Genomic DNA, 19,421 nt, shown 5'->3' with positions numbered 1-19,421 from the left:
TGGCAGCCCGATCTGCTAACTCGTTTCCCTCGATGCCCATGTGGCTTGGGAGCCACAGAAAAGTAATTCTGGTGCCGGCATCCGAACACCCGGCCAGCAGGTCCTGGATCCGCTGCACCAGAGGGTGCCGAGGGAAACAGGTATCAATAGACTGGAGTGAACTCAAGGAGTCAGTACACACAAGAAAGTGACGGCGTTCATTGTACAGTGTGTACCGCAAAGCTCTACAGAGAGCATAGAGCTCTGCTGTGTACACACTACAAGTTTCCGGGAGAGCAAAAAGAAACCTATCATTGTCGACAACGAACGCACAGCCCACCCTCGTGTCCGTCCTTGAACCATCCGTGTAGACGACGACTGAGCCTGGATAGCGGCCAACGACGGACAAGAAGAGCCTCCGATAAATCGAAGGGTCCGTGTTCTCCTTCGGGCCAGTGTGTAGGTCCAGATTTATTTCAGGTCGCCGTACTACCCACGGAGGTACCCCACTTGGTTGTCTGACAAGGCAAGAAACCGAAGGTACGTCAAACAATCTGTAACTGCTATCTAAACGTATTCCAACCGGCCGCGTTGCTCGGGGACGAGCGGCGTACAGCAAACGGTTGCCATTGTTGAAAACGCTAGAATAGCTTGGATGTAGTGGCATCTGTCGCAAATTAGCAGCATAGGTAAGAAGCAGTTGCTGTCGCCTCAGGTGTAAAGGCGGCACACCAGACTCAGCGAGCAGGCTAGCTATGGGGCTCGTACGAAAGGCTCCCGTCGCCAACCGAACCCCGCTGTGGTGAATGCTGTTTAGCTCCGCAAGAACGCTTGGTCTTGCTGAGCCATATGCTGCACTGCCGTAGTCTAGGCCCTATAGAATCGTAGGTGCACCGCGCGGTCAGCCCCACAAGAAGTGCTGCTAAGAAACTTCAGGATATTAAGCTTCTTAGCACATTGCACTTTCAACTGCCGCACATGTGGCTCCCACGATAATTTATTATCGAAAAGGAGGCCAAGGAATCGGTAAGTGTCAACTACAGGTATAGCTACATTTCCTAAATAAAGTTCAGGAGGAGTGTGAAGAGAACGTTGGCGACAAAAGTGGACAACAGGTCTTTGTGGTGGAAAAACGAAAGCCACGCTCTAAGGTCCACTGCTCTACCCTCCTAATAGCTTGCTGTAACTGTCGCTCTGCGACTGCAATACTGCACGAGCTATAGTGCAGAGCAAAATCATCCACATATAGGGACGGTATTACGGCTGGACCAGCAGCAGTGACAATACCGTTTATGACAATCGCGAACAGAGTGACAATAAGAACCGATCCCTGTGGACTCCATTTTCTTGAACGTGGTATTGCGAATATGTCCTACCTACTCGGACACGGAATAGACGGAGGGACAAAAAATTCGAAATAAATACCGGCAAGTTACCTCGGAATCTCCATTGATGCAGGACTGAAAGGATGCCATATCGCCAGGTGGTGTCGTAGGCCTTCTGAAAGTCAAAGGAGACAGCTACCAAGTGCTGTTTGCGGAGAAAAGCATCCTGGTTACAGCTCTCCAGGCGTACCAGGTGGTCTGTGGTGGATCGAGCGGCTCGAAATCCACATTTGTACTCGGACAAGAGTCCTTGTTTCTCCAGACACCACAAGAGTCTGCGATTTACCATCCTCACAAATAGCTTACACAAGGTATTTGTAAGACAAATCGGTCTGTAACTTCCTGCATACTTAGGATCTTTGTCAGGCTTGAGGACAGGGATGACTATGCCCTCTCGCCACTGAGACGGAAAATCACCCTCTGTCCAGATTCGGTTGAACATACGAAGGAGATATAGTAAACTATCATCACTAAGGTGTTTCAACATCTGGTTATGGATGTTGTCCGGTCCAGGAGACGTGTCCTTGCAAAGCGCTAAGGCGCTGCGGAGTTCCCACTCCGTAAAGGGCACGTTGTAGTCCTCTGAAGCTTGGGTGGCAAAACTAAGGTGATGACGTTCTGCCTCCCGCTTCAGAGGGAGTAAATCAGGATAGAAATTCCCGGAGCCAGAGACATCCGCGAAATGACTAGCGAGATGGTTAGCAATCGCGAGGGGATCAGTGGCGACACTGCCTGCAATGGAAATTCTCGGTACAGCAGATGATCCTTGAATACGCGAAATTCGTCGAAGTTTCGTCCACACTTGAGATGATGGAGTATGTGACGTCATGGACGACACATATCTCTCCCATGAAGCCTTCTTACTTTGTCGAATAAGAACTCGCGCCTTAGCGCGGAGTTTCTTAAATGTTACCAAGTTGGTCACAGTAGGCTGTCGACGGTAACGTTTATGAGCGCGACGGCGTTCTTTGATGGCTGCTGCTATTTCATCGTTCCACCAAGGAACGAGTTTTCGACGAGGAGTCCCCGAGAAAAACGGAAGAATAACTTGGGTGACGTAAGTTATTTCCTCGCCGACGGTCCGCCTGACATCATCGTTAAAGACAGCTGGTGATGTGTACTTTGGCCAATCAGCATGTTTAAGAATCCATCGAGGGGGAGCCTCGACGGGTTTATGTTTCAACAAAGTAAGAATGATGGGAAAATGGTCACTGTCACAGAGATCATCGCGTGCATTCCACCGAAACAGTGGAACCAACGTTCGGCTGCATAGACTAACGTCTATGCGAGAGTATGTGCCGTAACGTACACTAAAGTGAGTTGGTTCCCCTGTGTTCAAAATACATAAATCCAGATCTGTTAGAAGTGTTTCCAGCTCTCTTCCTCGGGGGCAAGGTGTCTCAGAGCCCCATATGGGGTGATGGCGTTAAAATCGCCCATTAAGAGGAAGGGTGGTGGAAGCTGATCTATAAGATCAGAGACATCATTGATGTTCAGATGCTGGCCTGGTGAAAGATAAACATTACACACTGTTGCTATGACAGGAAGCGAGACGCGAACAGCTACAGCCTCAAGAGGGGTTCTTAATGGAACCTCTTCGCTGTAGCTATCAGAACGTACAACGCCTCCGGAAGCCCTGTGAGCATAGTATCGTTCTGTCGAGTATAGTTTGAAACTCCTCAAGACCGCATGATGACCAGGTCTGAAATTGGTATCCTGAATACAGACTATACTCGCTGCGTACTCACTAATAAGCTGACGTAACTCAGCAAGATGCCTGTCATAACCGTTACAATTCCACTGTAACAGTGCCATAGTGTGGACTATAAAGAGAGTGGTAGGTTATGAGCGACAAAATGCTCGTGAGCCTAAACACTATCTAGTTCTACATCCGTAGGTGTAGAGGACAGCGCGACATTCATCCCGTCATCAAAAGATGGCAGGGGTGCCGCCCAGAACTTCGACGCTTTTCGGGCGCGAGCAGGTTTGGGAGCAGGAGTGCCTCCTGGCGCAGACTCATATCCCCCAGATGGGGGGCATGACTTCTCCTTCGCAGGGAAGTCCGAGAGCGCTCAGGACGGGCGCTCTTCTTCCCCTTCTTCTTTTCTAGTTTAGACGGGCTGGGAGATGGTTTCCCAGCCCTGGTCGACGATGCCGCCTCCGAGCCTTCCCCCCTTGCTGTGCCGGCTGGGAACTGCCAGCCGGCACAGACTTCTGCTTGGTGGAAGGTGGGGTGGTCCCCCCCTTCGAGCTTTGACTATTTGCGACGTTGCTGGGAGCAGCAACAGTCGCCTTGGGCGCAGCGGTCTGGACAGGTGTCAAGGTTGTGAATGACGAACCTGGAAGACTCTGAGCTATCAAGCTATAGTCGAGTGTACGGGCAGGTGTATTCGTAGAATTAAACTTACGGTGCGCTTCCTGGTAGGAAAGACCATCCAGGGTCTTGATCTCCTGGATCTTCTTCTCACTCAGGTATGTCGGACAATTCCGATCCCGAGGAGAATGAAAACCGAAGCAGTTAGTGCACTTGTATGGAGTTGTGCACTCCTCCGCGCCGTGAGCTACTCGTCCACATGTACCACATACAGCCTGATTCGAACAGCGAGATACCATATGTCCGAATCGCTGGCATTGATAGCATCGCATAGGAGGCGGGATGTACGGCCTCACATCGCAACGATAAGTTGTTACCTTGACTTTCTCTGGTAACACTGACAACTTGAAAGAGACAATGAAGGCACCAGTGGCAACGTCTTCACCGTTGACCTCGCGCGTAATGCGCCGGACGTGTGTCACGCCACGGTTCTTCATGTCTTCCATCAACTCGTCGTCAGTGTTCAAAATAAGGTCGCGGTGAAAGATGACTCCGCGAACCAGGTTCAAGGACTTATGCTCCTCCACTTTGACGGGGATTTCGCCAAAGTGCTCGCACTTAAGCAACTGATCAGCTTGCAGTGATGTACGAGTCCTTAGAAGCAAACTACCGTTGCGCATTTTCTTAAGTTCCTCCAGTTCGCCATAGACGCCTTCGATGTGTCTACTAAACAGGATCGACTTCACCAGTTTAAAATCGTTCCCATCGGTTCTGGTAGCGACCAGAAACCTAGGGAAGCTGGATACCATTCCTTCACGCTGCGCATGTTCCCAGGGAGTTGAACCTCTCAGGGAAGCAAAAGTTAAAGACTTAGGTGGGCGACCACCTTGAGAGAGCCGACTTCGTTTGGAAGCCATGCCGATAGCTTCCTCCCCGAATGCCACCCACTCCGATCAGTGGTCTTTGTAGCCGAACCAAGCAGCCAAGGCAATACCCACCTGGTCATAGCAGGTACTGCCCGGGGTCCGATGTTGGACGATGCCTAATACGGGATGACTGAGGCAATGAGCACTAAGACTTCCTTCCTCCAGTCACCCGCAATAGCATGTACCCCATAGCGTGTACAGAGCACTAAATATAGAAAAAATAAATTAAAAATAATTAATAAGAATATGTCCTTCTGGCATTAGGCTCTGCGGGGACCTGCGTTGTCAGGCGGATACTACTGCCCGGGTACATGACACTCCCACCCGCCGCGTCCTGGGTGGTTGCTGGCACGGGCTCTCGAGCGTAGTCGCACACATAGGAGCTCCATCGCCGAGCAGCACGCACTTCAAAATTTCGAATGGTCTACATCTGACCCTCGGAAAAATAATAAAAAATAAAGAGTTGACCATGGCCACATGACCTTTTAAGTCGCCTTCTACGACAGGCAGGGATTACCTATGGATGTATTCAGCCTCTCCCATCCACAGGAGGTCCATCACATTATACCAAACCGCAATCCATGTCCGCGCCAAGGTCGCCCCTTTTTGTCGCCTCTTACGACAGGCAGGGGATACCGCGGGTGTATTCTACATGTGTGTCCCCCACCCGCAGGGGGTAGTGTGTTTGGTCCGCGAGAGGTATTTTATTTCCCTCAAGTCCGCCGGCAAGCCGGTTAGGACCCCCTATCCGCCACCTGGGACGCGCCACGTGGGAGTATCACCTCTCCCCCTGCTACGCAGGCGTAGCAGGTTCGTGGAACAAATCTGAGTGGCGTAACTTGTACATATGGGAAAATTCATTTGTGGGGAAATGTGTTCTTTCTATTTGATTTTAGGTTTCACGCTTTTCTATAATTGGTTTTATAATGAGTAATTTTGTTAGTATTTGGAACAGATGACGTAGGGGGAGCTGGTATTTAACCGGCGTAATTATCATGCATGCCGAGTAGCAATAGTGTAGATTAAGTTGTGTGCAAGACGAAATGCAACTGTGAGAAACCGTCCAGAGAACAGAACCTTGACCTCCAATGAGATATTTATATAGGGACTATTTTCATTTTATTTGTGTTCATTTAACGTGTGTTGATAACTGTAGGCCTCATTACGTTTTGAATCATGTAAAATTAGCATTGTGCTTGTCGTTGTGATTAACGTGTGTGTTTGTTATGACGTAAATATTAAGCGATGGATTAATAATTATGAAGTCACGTAGGGATATCAAGTAAAGAGTAGGCCCATTTCAGAGTATCCTTGATAATAATTGTTACCGTGGTTTGGTGGATCAGCAGAGGTGAAAGAAAGTGCCGGGTTGAATTGGTCTAACTACTTGGCAAGAAAGAATTTAAACTGAAATAGGTTATATTTTCGAAAAGCAACAACTTAACAAGTTCTCACTTAGTGAGATAACAATTACATAGCAAATTAAAAACATGACTTTTAAAAAATCCAAGACTTCAAATCCTTAACACACTTGGGCTACAAGCCCATAATTTTACTATCTTTGAGCTTCCAGATCAAACTTTACAGAGGAGCAAAAATTTTCAAAAGGGCAGAACACCCCTCAATGCATGGAGCACTAGCTCCGTGATTTACAATGTCAAGCCGACTAGAGGCACATTTACAATACAAGAAAAGAGCAGACACACTCTCAGCTTTTCCAGCCTAGTCAAGGCAACACCAAAAATGTCTTAAAATTACATGTTTGGAAAAGTAGGTTACATTGTAAGGTTTCGGACCTTTCCCGCTGGTTAAACTGCTGAGCTAGCAAGAAATAAGGATGTTAAATGGCCATTATCTTGCTGAAGACCAGCTGCCTGATGAAAGAGGCACCACCCGCCTCCTGCTTCTCATCCACACACTTAGATAGTTGTTGATCAAATGGCCAAGAGACGTGAAAATTCGCAGTTTATAAACCTTCGGGGAAAGTTCGAGACCTTTCATGAATAATCAAGCCACGCGCTCTCACCTTTATTGGTAGATGAAGAAGTTACACACAAAATCGAAGAAGAAACCTGTGATAGGCTGAAAATTAATTACAGAATTTAGGGATTGGCTGAATTCAAAACTGGCGGAAAGAAAAAGTCAATATTGCCCATCCAAAAATGAATGAACATTATTTAGTAAAGGACAAACTTATGAATACAAAATTTCTTCAAAAAGTTCCTTAACTTCGCACCAGGGTACATGATCAATTTTTTTAGCAGAGACATCTATGAGAGAATGTCCACACTTCTTGAAGAACGGAAAACAAAACAAGTTGAAATACACACAGTTCAGGAAACTTCAACAAAAAACAAAAAACAAAAAAAACTTACGGTAGTGACATTTTCTGAGGAAAAGTTTAAGTAAATCAAGTTCCAAGTTCATAGCTTCTCCTGCAGAGTAGTTCTTTAAGGCGCAAGATTTAAAAGTGCGGCGTAGGGGTGTACCTCCCGGTACAATAATAATAATAATAATAATAATAATAATAATAATAATAATAATAATAATAATAATAATAATTGTACCGGGAGGCACACCTCAACGCCGCGCATTCAAAATCAGCGCCTAAATGAACTCCTCTATTGGTAAAACAGTGAAATTGAAACTACGCCAACTTGGAACTTTAATCAGAAGATGTCACCACTAAAATTTTGTTGTTGTGAAGTTTCCTAAACTGACTGAATTTCTCCTAGTTTTGTTTGCTATACATCAAGAAGTCTGGACATTTCTCCACAAACGACACTACTAAAAAACTATGATCATGCGCCCTGGTGCAAAGTGAAAGAAGTTATAATTTAAAGACGTTTTGTATTTCTAGGGTTTTGTAACTGATTGATGTTCCCTTAATTTTGTGTTCGCAATATTTCCTTTTTCTTTCCGCCAGTTTTGAATCTACCCAATCACTAATTTCTGTAATTAATTTTTTACATATCATAGGCTTCTTGTTTGATTTTGAGTGTTACCTCTGAATTTAACCAATAAAATTAAGAGGGTGTGGCTAGTTTAGTCTTGAATGGTCTCGAACCTTCCCTGAGTGTTTATGAACTGCGGCTTTTCACGTGACTTAGCGAATTGTTCGTCATCTTTCTGAGTGTATGTGTGTTAAGCAGGAGGCGGGCGGCCTCTTTGGTCAGCAGCAAGAACATCTGTGATGTATGGGACATCATTGTATATTTTTAATTATTGAACTATATATTTAATTGATAATATGTATATATTTAATCACTGAAAGGTCATTTTTAAATTAATATGTATATATATATATACAGGGTTTTTATCATCCATTTCAATCATCATTTCATTTCTTTGTATCGCGGCTATAACGTATTCTGAACGAACAAATTATTGGGTAAAGTATTTCAACATCACGCATATTTATAACTTGCAGTAAATTTTCCAATAGCCGTTGTGAGGTGACCAGAGTCAGCAGGCTAATTTCAGCCCAGTTCCAGGAAAAGTACGTCATCGAGGTTACAAGAGACCTTACCCTCTCCACCTCATGATGAGACAGTTGATATATTATTAACACCCACTTTTCAAACTCAGCTTCGGGACGCTTTATTTCAGCGGGAAAGTTCAGCCTATGTGAATGAACGTAATGAAGCAACGTGATGGATGCACAGCTATACATCGGAGAAGGGATGAGACCTCTAATCTTACTGGACCATGTGATATGGATGATGGAAGGAGACTTTTGAACCGATAAATACCACCGACAAGGGCTGGAGAGGAGTTTCGGACTTTCGGAGTTTCGGACATTCTGATTCTGATTCTCACGCTTGGAAGATACTCTTACTACGATTCTATGTCTACACATCGGAGAAGATTTTAACTTAGTTCACTTCGCATCTGAGTATATTCTACTCGAAAGTTACTCTCATTGGGACTTGTTATCTCAATGACGAGAGGTAGTCAACGGGAGACCGGTTCTGACTGGTATAGGGGAGGAGAGCTTTTATTATGAATTTAGCTACGCTACTGTTCCGTAATATAGAAGAATACGAATGTATTCTCTCCATGAACATAACCCATGGTGGTTTTGCACTTAAAATTAGGACTCATTACGACTTTATGTAAGGAGTACAATAGGAAGTGTTAAAGACAGGAAATGTGGATGTAGGACTGGAATCCAACAACAGATGAGGCAGCCTGTACGAGAGATCCACCCATCTTCAGCTTCAAGACAACAGAGTCTACATTTGGTGAGCTTATGGCATAAGTTACTGCAAGTCTTCGCGCAACAGTTCATTTTCTTAAAGTTAATTTCATTCACTTTTTCTTTTGCTTCCATAAGTTCAGATTTCGTTAATACGCCGTTACGTCACGTTTTTCATCCTAATAAATAGCTGTTTTATTTGTATTTTATGAAATGATTATTAACGATCCTTAAATTCCAAGTTAGTGTACTTAATGATTTGTGTTCCGTTCACCCCACCCCTGGGAGTTTTTTGAGTCTCATTACGTATTTTTAATTATTATTATTATTATAATTATTATTATTATTATTATTATTATTATTATTAATTATCTACTTTTGTTTTCAAGCCATACGCTTGAAGACTGGCGCCCTTGGGATACTGTTTATGGAGAAACAATGATATTATCATTTATTTATTTTAATATTAAAGTGACCCGCCACGTTATAATTTTGTCATTCATCTGTGGGCCAAGTGGGTACGTCACACATCTACAAGGTAATGGCCACATAACTTTATTCCTTCTTGCTAGCTCCGCAGTTTAATCTGAGGGAAAGATCCGAATCATTAACTATGTAACCTACTTTTCTAAAATGCAACTTTTCTTTTGGCTATGGTAAAGTCTTCGAAAGTCTTTAACTGTAAATCGGGGATAGAGAGTGCTCCCCTTGATGTTGGTTTGAGGTGACTACGTTTTATAACTGTTTTTCATTCTGTGATGTGTTAAAGTAAATTCTATACTAGTCACCTCAGTAGTTCGGGAATAGCCCCTGTTTCATCGGCCTAGAGCCCTGTAGGTTTCTAAGTTTTCATTATCTTGGGGCGCAGTTCGCCTCCAATTTTGTGTCTGGGCCAGTTATATAACCTGATCCTTTTTCATGAAGGCCCCGTAGGTTGGGTATCAGATACCCCTGTTTCAAATTGTAAGTTGGGCCATGGAAGGCCAGAGAGTGTAAGATTTTGAGGTTGCCTCGAGGAGGCTGAAAGAAACGGAGAGCCTGTTTGCTCTTTTTCTACTTTTGTAATTGTAAAGAGTGCCTCTGGAAGGCTAAATATTGTAATTTTAGGAGCAAGTGCTCTTTGAATTAGGGGGTTTCTGCCCTTAACTAAATCATTATTTTTCCATTTGTAAAATTGTACAACTAGGGGCTTAAAGCCCAAAGTGTTAAGGTTCTGAATCTTGGATTTTTCCTAATCTGGTTTCAAGATTGGCATTGTACCCGATTGTTATTTTTCCCTTGTGGAAATTTGTTAAGTTTGTTTTTATATAATGAAAGAAATATAACCCTTGTTAACGTTTTAATTCAATTCTTGACATTGTAGTTAGACCCATTCAAGCCGGCACCTTCTTTCACCTCTGCGTTCCACAGATACCCCGGAACAATAATAAAATCAGAAGCCGGTATTTTGATATTCACATGTCTGTGTTTGCTTGATTACTATCGAACCAGCTGTGTGTGAGATTGTGTGGGTAGATAGGGAATATGTGCCCTGACATTTGGGCCAGAAGACGAAGTTTAGGATGATTCGAAGTCAGGACTCACGGTGTGAGATATTGACGTTAGATCGCGTTTGGACACATGCGGGTGCTTGAATTGAGAGATGTATTAGAAATTACCACACTGTAATGCGGAAGTTATTTTATGTTGCGATTTGATGTGATATATTATTTTAAAAGAGACGAGAGTGTCCTCGCTTGACAACAGCAGCCTGTCTGATTTGTCATGCCCCACCAGCTGAGAGGTTAGACGAGGGAGCTTGTAGTGACAAGCCAGCCTCCTAACATTTTTTTTGTGTATCCTGGAACACGTGCCGTTAGCCAGTGCCATAGTGTGGACTAAAAGATAGTGATAGGATATGAGCGACAAGATGCTCTTAAACTTGAACAATATTAACATCTATATCCGTAGAAGTAAATGACAGCTCGACGTCCATCCCGTCATCGACAGACGGTTGGATTGACGACCAGAACTTCCGACACTTTCCGTGGGCGGGATGTCCTCCTACGAAGGGAGCGCGCAGGTTTTGGAGCAGGTGTACCTGCCGGCGCTGGTTCAGACCGTCCAGATGGAGGGCATGATTTGTCTTTCGCAGGATAAGTGCCAGAGCGCCTGGTAAGGGCGCTGCGCTTCTCCACCTTCTGTTCTTGTTTAGACGGGATGGGAGATATTTTCCCTGCTCTAGTCGACGATGCCACCCCGGCAGGCTTGGGCACGGCTTTCGGTGACCTCGTGGAGGGGGAAGACTTTACTTTCCCCCCACTGCTGTGGCAGCTTAGGAATCCCAGCCGGCACAGATTTATCTGTGGTCGAAGGTGGAGAGGTCCCCCCCTTCGAGCTTTTACTCTTTGCGACTCTGTTCGCGAGAGCAACAATCACCTTGGGCGCAGCGATCTTCACGGGTAAAGATGTCGTGAATGACGAACCTAGGAGACTCTGAGGTTTCATACTGTAGACTAGTGTATTGGCAGGTATATTCGTGGAATTAACCATACGGCGCGCTCCTGGTAGGAAAGACCATCCAGGGTCTTGATCTCCTGGATCTTCTTCTCACTCACGTATGTCGGACAGTTCCAATCTCGAGGAGAATGAAGACCACAGCAGTTAGTGCACCTGTACGGAGTTGTCCACTCCTCCGTGCCATGGGCTGCTCTTCCAAATATACCATACACAGACTGATTTGAACAACGAGATACCATATGTCCGAATCTCTGGCACTGATAGCATCGCATAGGAGGCGGGATGTACGGCCTCACATCGTAACGGTAAATTGTTACCTCGACTTTTTCTGGTAACACTGACAACTTGAAAGGTACAATGAAGGCACCAGTGGCAATGTCTTTACTGTTGACTTTGTGGGTAACGCGCTGGATAAATGTCACGCCACGATTCTTCATGTCTTCCATCAACCCATCGGCAGTGTTCAAAAGAAGGTCGCGATGGACGATGATTCCGCGAACCAGATATAAGGATTAGCGCTCCTCCGCTATGACAGGGATTTCGCCAAAGTGGTCGCACTTAAATAACTGATCGGCTTGCAGTGCTGTGCGAGTCTTCAAAAGCAAACTACCGTTACGCATTTTCACAAGATCCTCAAGTTCGCCGTAGACGCCTTCAATGTGTCTACCAAAAAGGATTGATTTTACCAGCTTAAAATCGTGCACATCGGTTATGGTAACAACCAGAAACGTAGGAAAGCTGGATCTCATTCCCTGATGATGATGATGATGATGATGCTTGTTGTTTTAAGGGGCCTAACATCGAAGGTCATCGGCCCCTAATGGTACGAAATGAAAGAACAAAAATTACAAAGGCATCCACTGACCAAAATAAAAATAAAAAAAATGTCATGAAGAATGAATGGATGGGCAGGAACCCAAGAAAACACAAAACAAACAAACAAAAACAAAAACCAGTGGATCGGATTCAATAGAGAACGAAAAGAACATTATTACCGACCAAGGAACCACTTATAAAGCACAAAGATGCTTGGTGTCTAAAGGGGGTGCAAAATCCATGTCTAAGGCCCCACAGAATGGTACATGTCACGAGTAAAATAGAACCATGGTATGTGTCACGTTGGGGTATTAATCAGAAGTAGCGAGGACTCACGGTGTTCCACAAAAGATGGTACTACTCACAAGTATTGTACTTCGTACAGGTAACGCAGACCTATGGTGTTTCGCACACAATGGCGCCACCCACAGCCAACGCAAACCGATGAGTTTCCTCACCTAGGGTACTAGTCACGGGTGCCGGTCCCAAGGGCCCCGTGGTGTTCCGCACATAGTGAGTACTAATCACAGGCAACGCAGACCCACGATGTCGCTCATATAGTGGTACAACTCACAGGCTACGCCCAGACCCGCGGTGTTGCCCACATGGGTACAACGCACGGGTACTGAAATCCACCAGGCCAGGTTTTTTACTGCAACGAATCACAAACATACTTCGTACCATGTTGGTGATACTACTCCCAAGTACATGCAACCCATGGTGTTCCCCGCATGATGGTACGAATCAAGAGTCGTTTCATGGTTCTAATTCATTCATCCCTTGGTCGCCCCTTTTAGTCGCCTCGCACGACAGGCAGGGGATACCGTGGGTGTATTATTCGTCAGCCTCCCCCACCCACAGGGGGTGTGTGTTTGGTCCGCGAGAGGTATTTTATTTCCCTCAAGTCCGCCGGCAAGCCGGTTAGGACCCCCCTATCCGCCACCTGGGACGCGCCACGTGGGAGTATCACCTCTCCCCCTGCTACGCCTGCGTAGCAGGTTCGTGGATCTCATTCCCTGATGCAGCGCATGTTCCTAGGGGGCTGAACACCTCAAGGAATCAAAAGTTAAATATTTCGGTAGGGGACCACCTTGGGCAGATTCTCGACCTTTCGTAGCCATGCCCGAAATCATCCTCCCCGAAAGCTACCCACTCAGGGGCCTCTGTATCCGAACCGAGCAGCCAAGGCAATACCCACCTGGTCATAGCCGGTATTGTCCGGGGACCGATGTTGGACGATGCTTAATACGGAATGACTGAGGCAATGAGCACTAGGACTCCCTTCCTCCAATCACCCAAAGCGTGTACAGAGTATTAAATATAGAGAAAAAATTAAAATTAATACTATGTCCTTCTCGCATTCGGTTGTGCGGGGACCTGTGTTGTCATGCGGATACTACTGCACGGGTACATGACGCTCCCACAAGCAAGCTTCCCGAGTGGTCACGAGCGGGCTTGCAGGAGTAATCGCATGCGTAAGAGGCCTATCTCCGAGCAGCACGCACATCAGGAATTTTGGATCGGTCTACAACTAACCCGCAAAAAATAAAAAAATAAATAATTACGAGACCGATGGCCACATGACCCTTTTAGTCATCTTCTACGACAGGCAGGGATTACCTATGAATTCAGCTCCTCCCTTGCACAGGGGGTCCGACATATGATACCAAACCGCAATCCATATCCGCGCCTAGGTCGCCCCTTTTAGTCGCCTCTCACGACAGTCAGGGGATGCCGTGTGTGTGTTCTTCGTCTGAGTGCCCCACCCATAGGGGGTAACTGTGGGACTACTGATACCTTCTTCTTCTACTTATTCCCTTCCTCCTCTGGATTCTTGGATTCTTGACAATGAAATTTATAAATTGTCTCACATTTCTTCTTTCTTATTTTAACAATTGGTTTTACGTCACATAGTGTTCCTCACATAGTGGGCACCGACACAGATAGGTCTTATGCGACAATAGGACAGGTAAGGGCTGAGAGTGCGAAGGAAACGGCCGTGGACTCAATTAAGGTACAGCACCAGCATTTGCCTGGTGTGAAAATTGTAAACACGGAAAATTATCTTCAAAGCTGCGACAGTGAGGTTCAAACACTATCTCTCGAATGCAAGCTCATAGCTGTGCGTCCCTAATCGCACGGCCAACTCGCTCGGTCATTTCTCCTCTCCATTCGTAACTTCTACTTTATACGTTTACGAGGTGCTCATCCTTGTTCTGACCAGAGACAAACTGTATGTGGATGCTACTTGATGATGATGATGATGCTTGTTGTTTTAAGGGGCCTAACAGCGAAGGTCATCGGCCCCTAATGGTACGAAATGAAAGAACAAAAATTACAAAGGCATCCACTGACCAAAATAAAAATAAAAAATGTCATGAAGAATGAATGGATGGACAGGAACCCAACAAACACAAAACAAACAAAAACAAAAACCAGTGGATCGGATTCAATAGAGAACGAAAATAACAGTATTACCGACCAAGGTACCACTTATAAAGCACAATGATGCTTGGTGTCTAAAGGGGGTGCAAAATCCACGTCTAAGGCCCCACAGAATGGTACATGTCGCGAGTAAAATAGAACCATGGTATGTGTCATGTTGGGGTATTAATCAGAAGTAGCGAAGACTCACGGTGTTCCACAAAAGATGGTACTACTCACAAATATTGTACTTCGTACAGGTAACGCAGACCTATGGTGTTTCGCACACAATGGCGTCACTTACAGCCAACGCAAACCGATGAGTTTCCTCACCTAGGGTACTAGTCACGGGTGCCGGTCCCAAGGGCCCCGTGGTGTTCCGCACATAGTGAGTACTAATCACAGGCAACGCAGACCCACGGTGTCGCTCATATAGTGGTACAACTCACAGGCTACGCCCAGACCCGCGGTGTTGCCCACATGGGTACAACGCACGGGTACTGGAATCCACCAGGCCAGGCTTTTTACTGCAACGAATCACAAACATATTTCGTACCATATTAGTGATACTACTCGCAAGTACATGCAACCCATGGTGTTCCCCGCATGATGGTACGAATCAAAAGTAGTTGCATGGTTCTGATTCATTCATCCCTTGGTCGCCCCTTTTAGTCGCCTCGCACGACAGGCAGGGGATACCGTGGGTGTATTATTCGTCAGCCTCCCCCACCCACAGGGGGTGTGTGTTTGGTCCGCGAGAGGTATTTTATTTCCCTCAAGTCCGCCGGCAAGCCGGTTAGGACCCCCCTATCCGCCACCTGGGACGCGCCACGTGGGAGTATCACCTCTCCCCCTGCTACGCCAGCGTAGTAGGTTCGTGGGGATGCTACTTGAAGGATCTTTTCTGCCCGGTCATTTCTGATACCACAGTCAAATTTCCCAACTACAAATTTAAAAAAAATATATACTGGTGATTTTACCCTAGGACTGTCCCCAGCAAGGCGAGCAAACATCTGGTCAAGATCTTCATGAAGATGTTCCAGACAAATAACATGTAATTCTTCAAATAACCATGCTCTGTCTTGATCATCAACCAGACGATCATAATACACACGCAGCACTTCGTGAATCCAAAGTCTCTTTATGGACAGAAGGTCTTCTGTGGCTTCAGGAACCGACAACAACACACCCTGAAAACAGACAAAGAAATCACATTACCATGAGGGGAAGAGTTCTACGTCAGTCTAGACAGTGGGCTTACACTTAATGAGAGAACTACAAATTGAATAAACAAAATATGAATATTTACAAGTTGAAGAAGTAATATATTTTGAATTTTATCATGGATGTTCCTACCATGACTGTTATTATCAAAATAAATCTCACAGCAAGACATAACCTCCTAAAAACTATCTTAACTCAAAACACGCTCAACAGACACTTGATGTGCACCTGCGTAACTATTTGAGAATGATGATGATGATGATGATGATGATGATGCTTGTTGTTTTAAGGGGCCTAACATCGAAGGTCATCGGCCCCTAATGGTACGAAATGAAAGAACAAAAATTGCAAAGGCATCCACTGACCAAAATAAAAATAAAATATGGCATGAAGAATGAATGGATGGATAGGAACTCAGCAAAACACAAAACAAACAAACAAAAACCAGTGGATCGGACTCAATACAGATCGAAAATAACATTATTACCGACCAAGGAACCACTTATAAAGCACAATGATGCTTGGTGTCTAAAGGGGGTGCAAAATCCACATCTAAGGCCCCACAGAATGGTACATGTCGCGAGTAAAATAGAACCATGGTATGTGTCATGTTGGGGTATTAATCAGAAGTAGCGAAGACTCACGGTGTTCCACAAAAGATGGTACTACTCACAAGTATTGCAATACGTACAAGTAACGCAGACCTATGGTGTGTCTCACACAATGGCCCAACTCAGAGTCAACGCAAACCGAGAAGGTTCCCCACCTAGGTGTACTAACTACGGACGCCGGTATTCCCGTGGTGTTCCTCACATAGTGGGTACTAATCACAGGCAACGCAGACCCACGGTGCTGCTCATATAGTGGTACAACTCACAGGCTACGCCCAGACCCGCGGTGTTGCACACATGGGTACGACGCACGGGTACTGGAATCCACCAGGCCAGGCTTTTACTGCTACTAATCACAAACCTATTTCGTACCGAATTTAGTGGTACCACTCGCAAGTACAGGCAACCTATGGTGTTCCCCGCGTGATGGTACGATTCAAAATTAGTTTCATGGTTCTAATTCAGTCAGCTCTTTGTCGCCCCTTTTAGTTGCCTCTTACGACATGCAGGGGATACTGCGGGTGTATTCTACATGTGCGTCCCCCACCCGCAGGGGGTAGTGTGTTTGGTCCGCGAGAGGTATTTTATTTCCCTCAAGTCCGCCGGCAAGCCGGTTAGGACCCCCCTATCCGCCACCTGGGACGCGCCACGTGGGAGTATCACCTCTCCCCCTGCTACGCCAGCGTAGCAGGTTCGTGGACTATTTGAGAATATTTTCTGCACTGTTATTGGTTTGTTAGTTTTCTGTGTCCGTATTGATTGCTCCCTATCATATCCTTCCCCTTCCCTTCTCAAACGTGGTCTTAGTTGCTGGCTGCGTCCAGTGATTAACTCTCATTTTTGCATTATTTGTCAGACAATTCCCTAGTCTCTCTAAGGTTTCTTTCAAACCCAAGGCTGCTGAGCTGCGAGCATCGGAGCGGTTAAGTTTTGAGTGTATGTTGAATGAAATCTTGGTGCCTGTGGAAGTGATTGGGGTAAGTGCTTGTGACCTCCGTATGTGCTGTGTGTCTGGGCTTGTTCTCCTTTGTTCTGATTGCCAGTATGGCTTTATTATTTTGTTCCCAGTTGGGCCACTATACCCTTTAATCTATTACATTCCACTACCTATGCTTTATGTAAGAAAATTTTAAATAGGTTCGACAGAACATAAACTTTGTAGAAGAGAACACAATTCAACAAAATTAACTTCATAATTTGTCATTTGTAATTAGTTGTAGTACATACCAGTTGGATATTTTCTTTTCGGAACTTTACGAAAATTTTATTTATAAGTTTGTCTTCTGAGCTACGTTTGCTCTTTGTAACGTTTGGTTGCTGAGTTTTTGTAAATAAGCCTTATGAATTACTGATGATAATCTGCCTGAAGGTTGAACCATACTTTCGATCCTTCCCCTTTGATTTCTTCTTTCTTATGGGCCTTAGGCTAGTTAAGTTGTGACGGGCAAAGTATTCTCAGACGACGGCAACGAAAACGGGCATACGTTTGATCTCCTGGCCCCTTGCTTACCCAGCAGTGGTGATTTATGACGGTAGAGGACTTTAAAATGGAAGTTCTCATTTCCTAACAGAAATCCTCACAGCTCTGTTGCCACTGCACCATTTATTCCAACAGAAATCAGTAACTTCTTTCAGCTCAGACAATTCGCACGTGCTCTGTTCGCTGTTAGAAAGTCATGTAATATTTGCTTCATTAATTACTATTTGTGAAGTGTATTGCATTTTACTTAGCTTCACGCAATAATATTGAGGCCGTGGGAATCAAGCCTGGAAATTAACGCACCAGAAGATCATGAATTAAATCTGCCAGTGCACGCAAACCATCTTCAACCAGACACCAGTATCGGCGATTGACCGAGTAGTACCGGTTCTGTGCCCGCAAGTGATACTCGACTGAGTAGTAGTGGTTCCGCGAGGAAAAGAAAGGCCACACAAACTTTAAGTAAGCAAAGTCAATGGCTTGTATGCAACGTATACAAATACGCGCAACATAGGCAAGGGTTATATTTTAGAGACAGCTCAATTAAAACCCCTTGAAGGTCACGGCGCAATATATTGCGTGTAGCGGTAAGTGCCGCTGTGGTTACGGCGCAATACAATGCGTGTCGGAATTTGAAGTGATATATCTTCGTAACTGTATGTCTTAGGACAACGATTGAAAAACGGATAGCTCCCTACATCTGTTGGCTATATTTTAAAGTCGTTAGGTTATTGTGATCACCAAGGGGAGTGCTGGAAATGAAATGTTTTTAAGCGGATGTCTTCAGCTTTAGCGAGTCAATTGCAAACAGTTGAACATGGCTGCGCGAAATCGAGCTGACTTGCTTACAAGCGACGATACAGTTCGTGAAATTCTTATGAATACTGAAAGTGATTGTTCAGTATTTGAAGACAGTGATGAAGACGGTGAAGGTGATGATGATGATTGTTGTTTAAAGGGGCCTAACATCTAGGTCATCGGCCCCTAATGGTACGAAATGAGACGAAATGGAATGACATATTAAAAGTCTAAAATTCTCCACTGACCAAAATTCAAAAGCGTGAGAACGAAAAATGAATGGATGGACATGACTTTAAAACAATCAGTGGATGCGACCCGCAAGGTCTCACATTCACATAAACTGACGTGACAAAATAGTATTACTGACCAAGGGACTACTGCTATAGCATAACACAATCGATTATGTGTGCAGTCAACAGGGCGTCCTAAATCGAAGTTATCGGCCCCTCATAACGGTACTGATCGCCAGCAAAGTAGAACCATGGTATTTCTTATGTTGCGGTACTAATGAAAAGTAGCAGAGACTTGCGGTATTCCACACACTATTGTACTACTCAGAGCTTATAAAATCCGACATAGAATACAGACCTATGTTTTTTTCACTTTGCGGCGCCATTTACAGGCAACGCAAACCTATGGTGTTCATCACATAAGAGTACTAACCACAGGGACCTCTCCCTATTCCGTGGTGTTCCTCATATAGTGGGTACTAATCATAGGCAAGGCAGAACCATGGTAGCTATCATCCCATGGTCCTGCTCATA

General features: G+C 45.1%; 1 protein-coding gene across 1 annotated transcript in view; it reads right to left on the bottom strand.

The window, feature by feature from the left end:
- The window catches only part of Dhc36C (Dynein heavy chain at 36C), a 911,918-nt gene that overhangs the window by 487,236 nt on the left and 405,261 nt on the right, over nt 1-19,421 (bottom strand). Inside the window, exon 27 of the mRNA XM_068227203.1 lies at nt 15,522-15,731. Within this exon, the coding sequence (XP_068083304.1) occupies nt 15,522-15,731 (210 nt within the window). The remainder of the gene's footprint in view (nt 1-15,521; nt 15,732-19,421) is intronic.

Source organism: Anabrus simplex, chromosome 4 (assembly GCF_040414725.1).
Source record: "Anabrus simplex isolate iqAnaSimp1 chromosome 4, ASM4041472v1, whole genome shotgun sequence".
Classification (NCBI taxonomy): Eukaryota; Metazoa; Arthropoda; class Insecta; order Orthoptera; family Tettigoniidae; genus Anabrus; species Anabrus simplex.
Note: the sequence above shows the minus strand (reverse complement) of the source record. Positions and strands in the feature narration are given on the sequence as shown.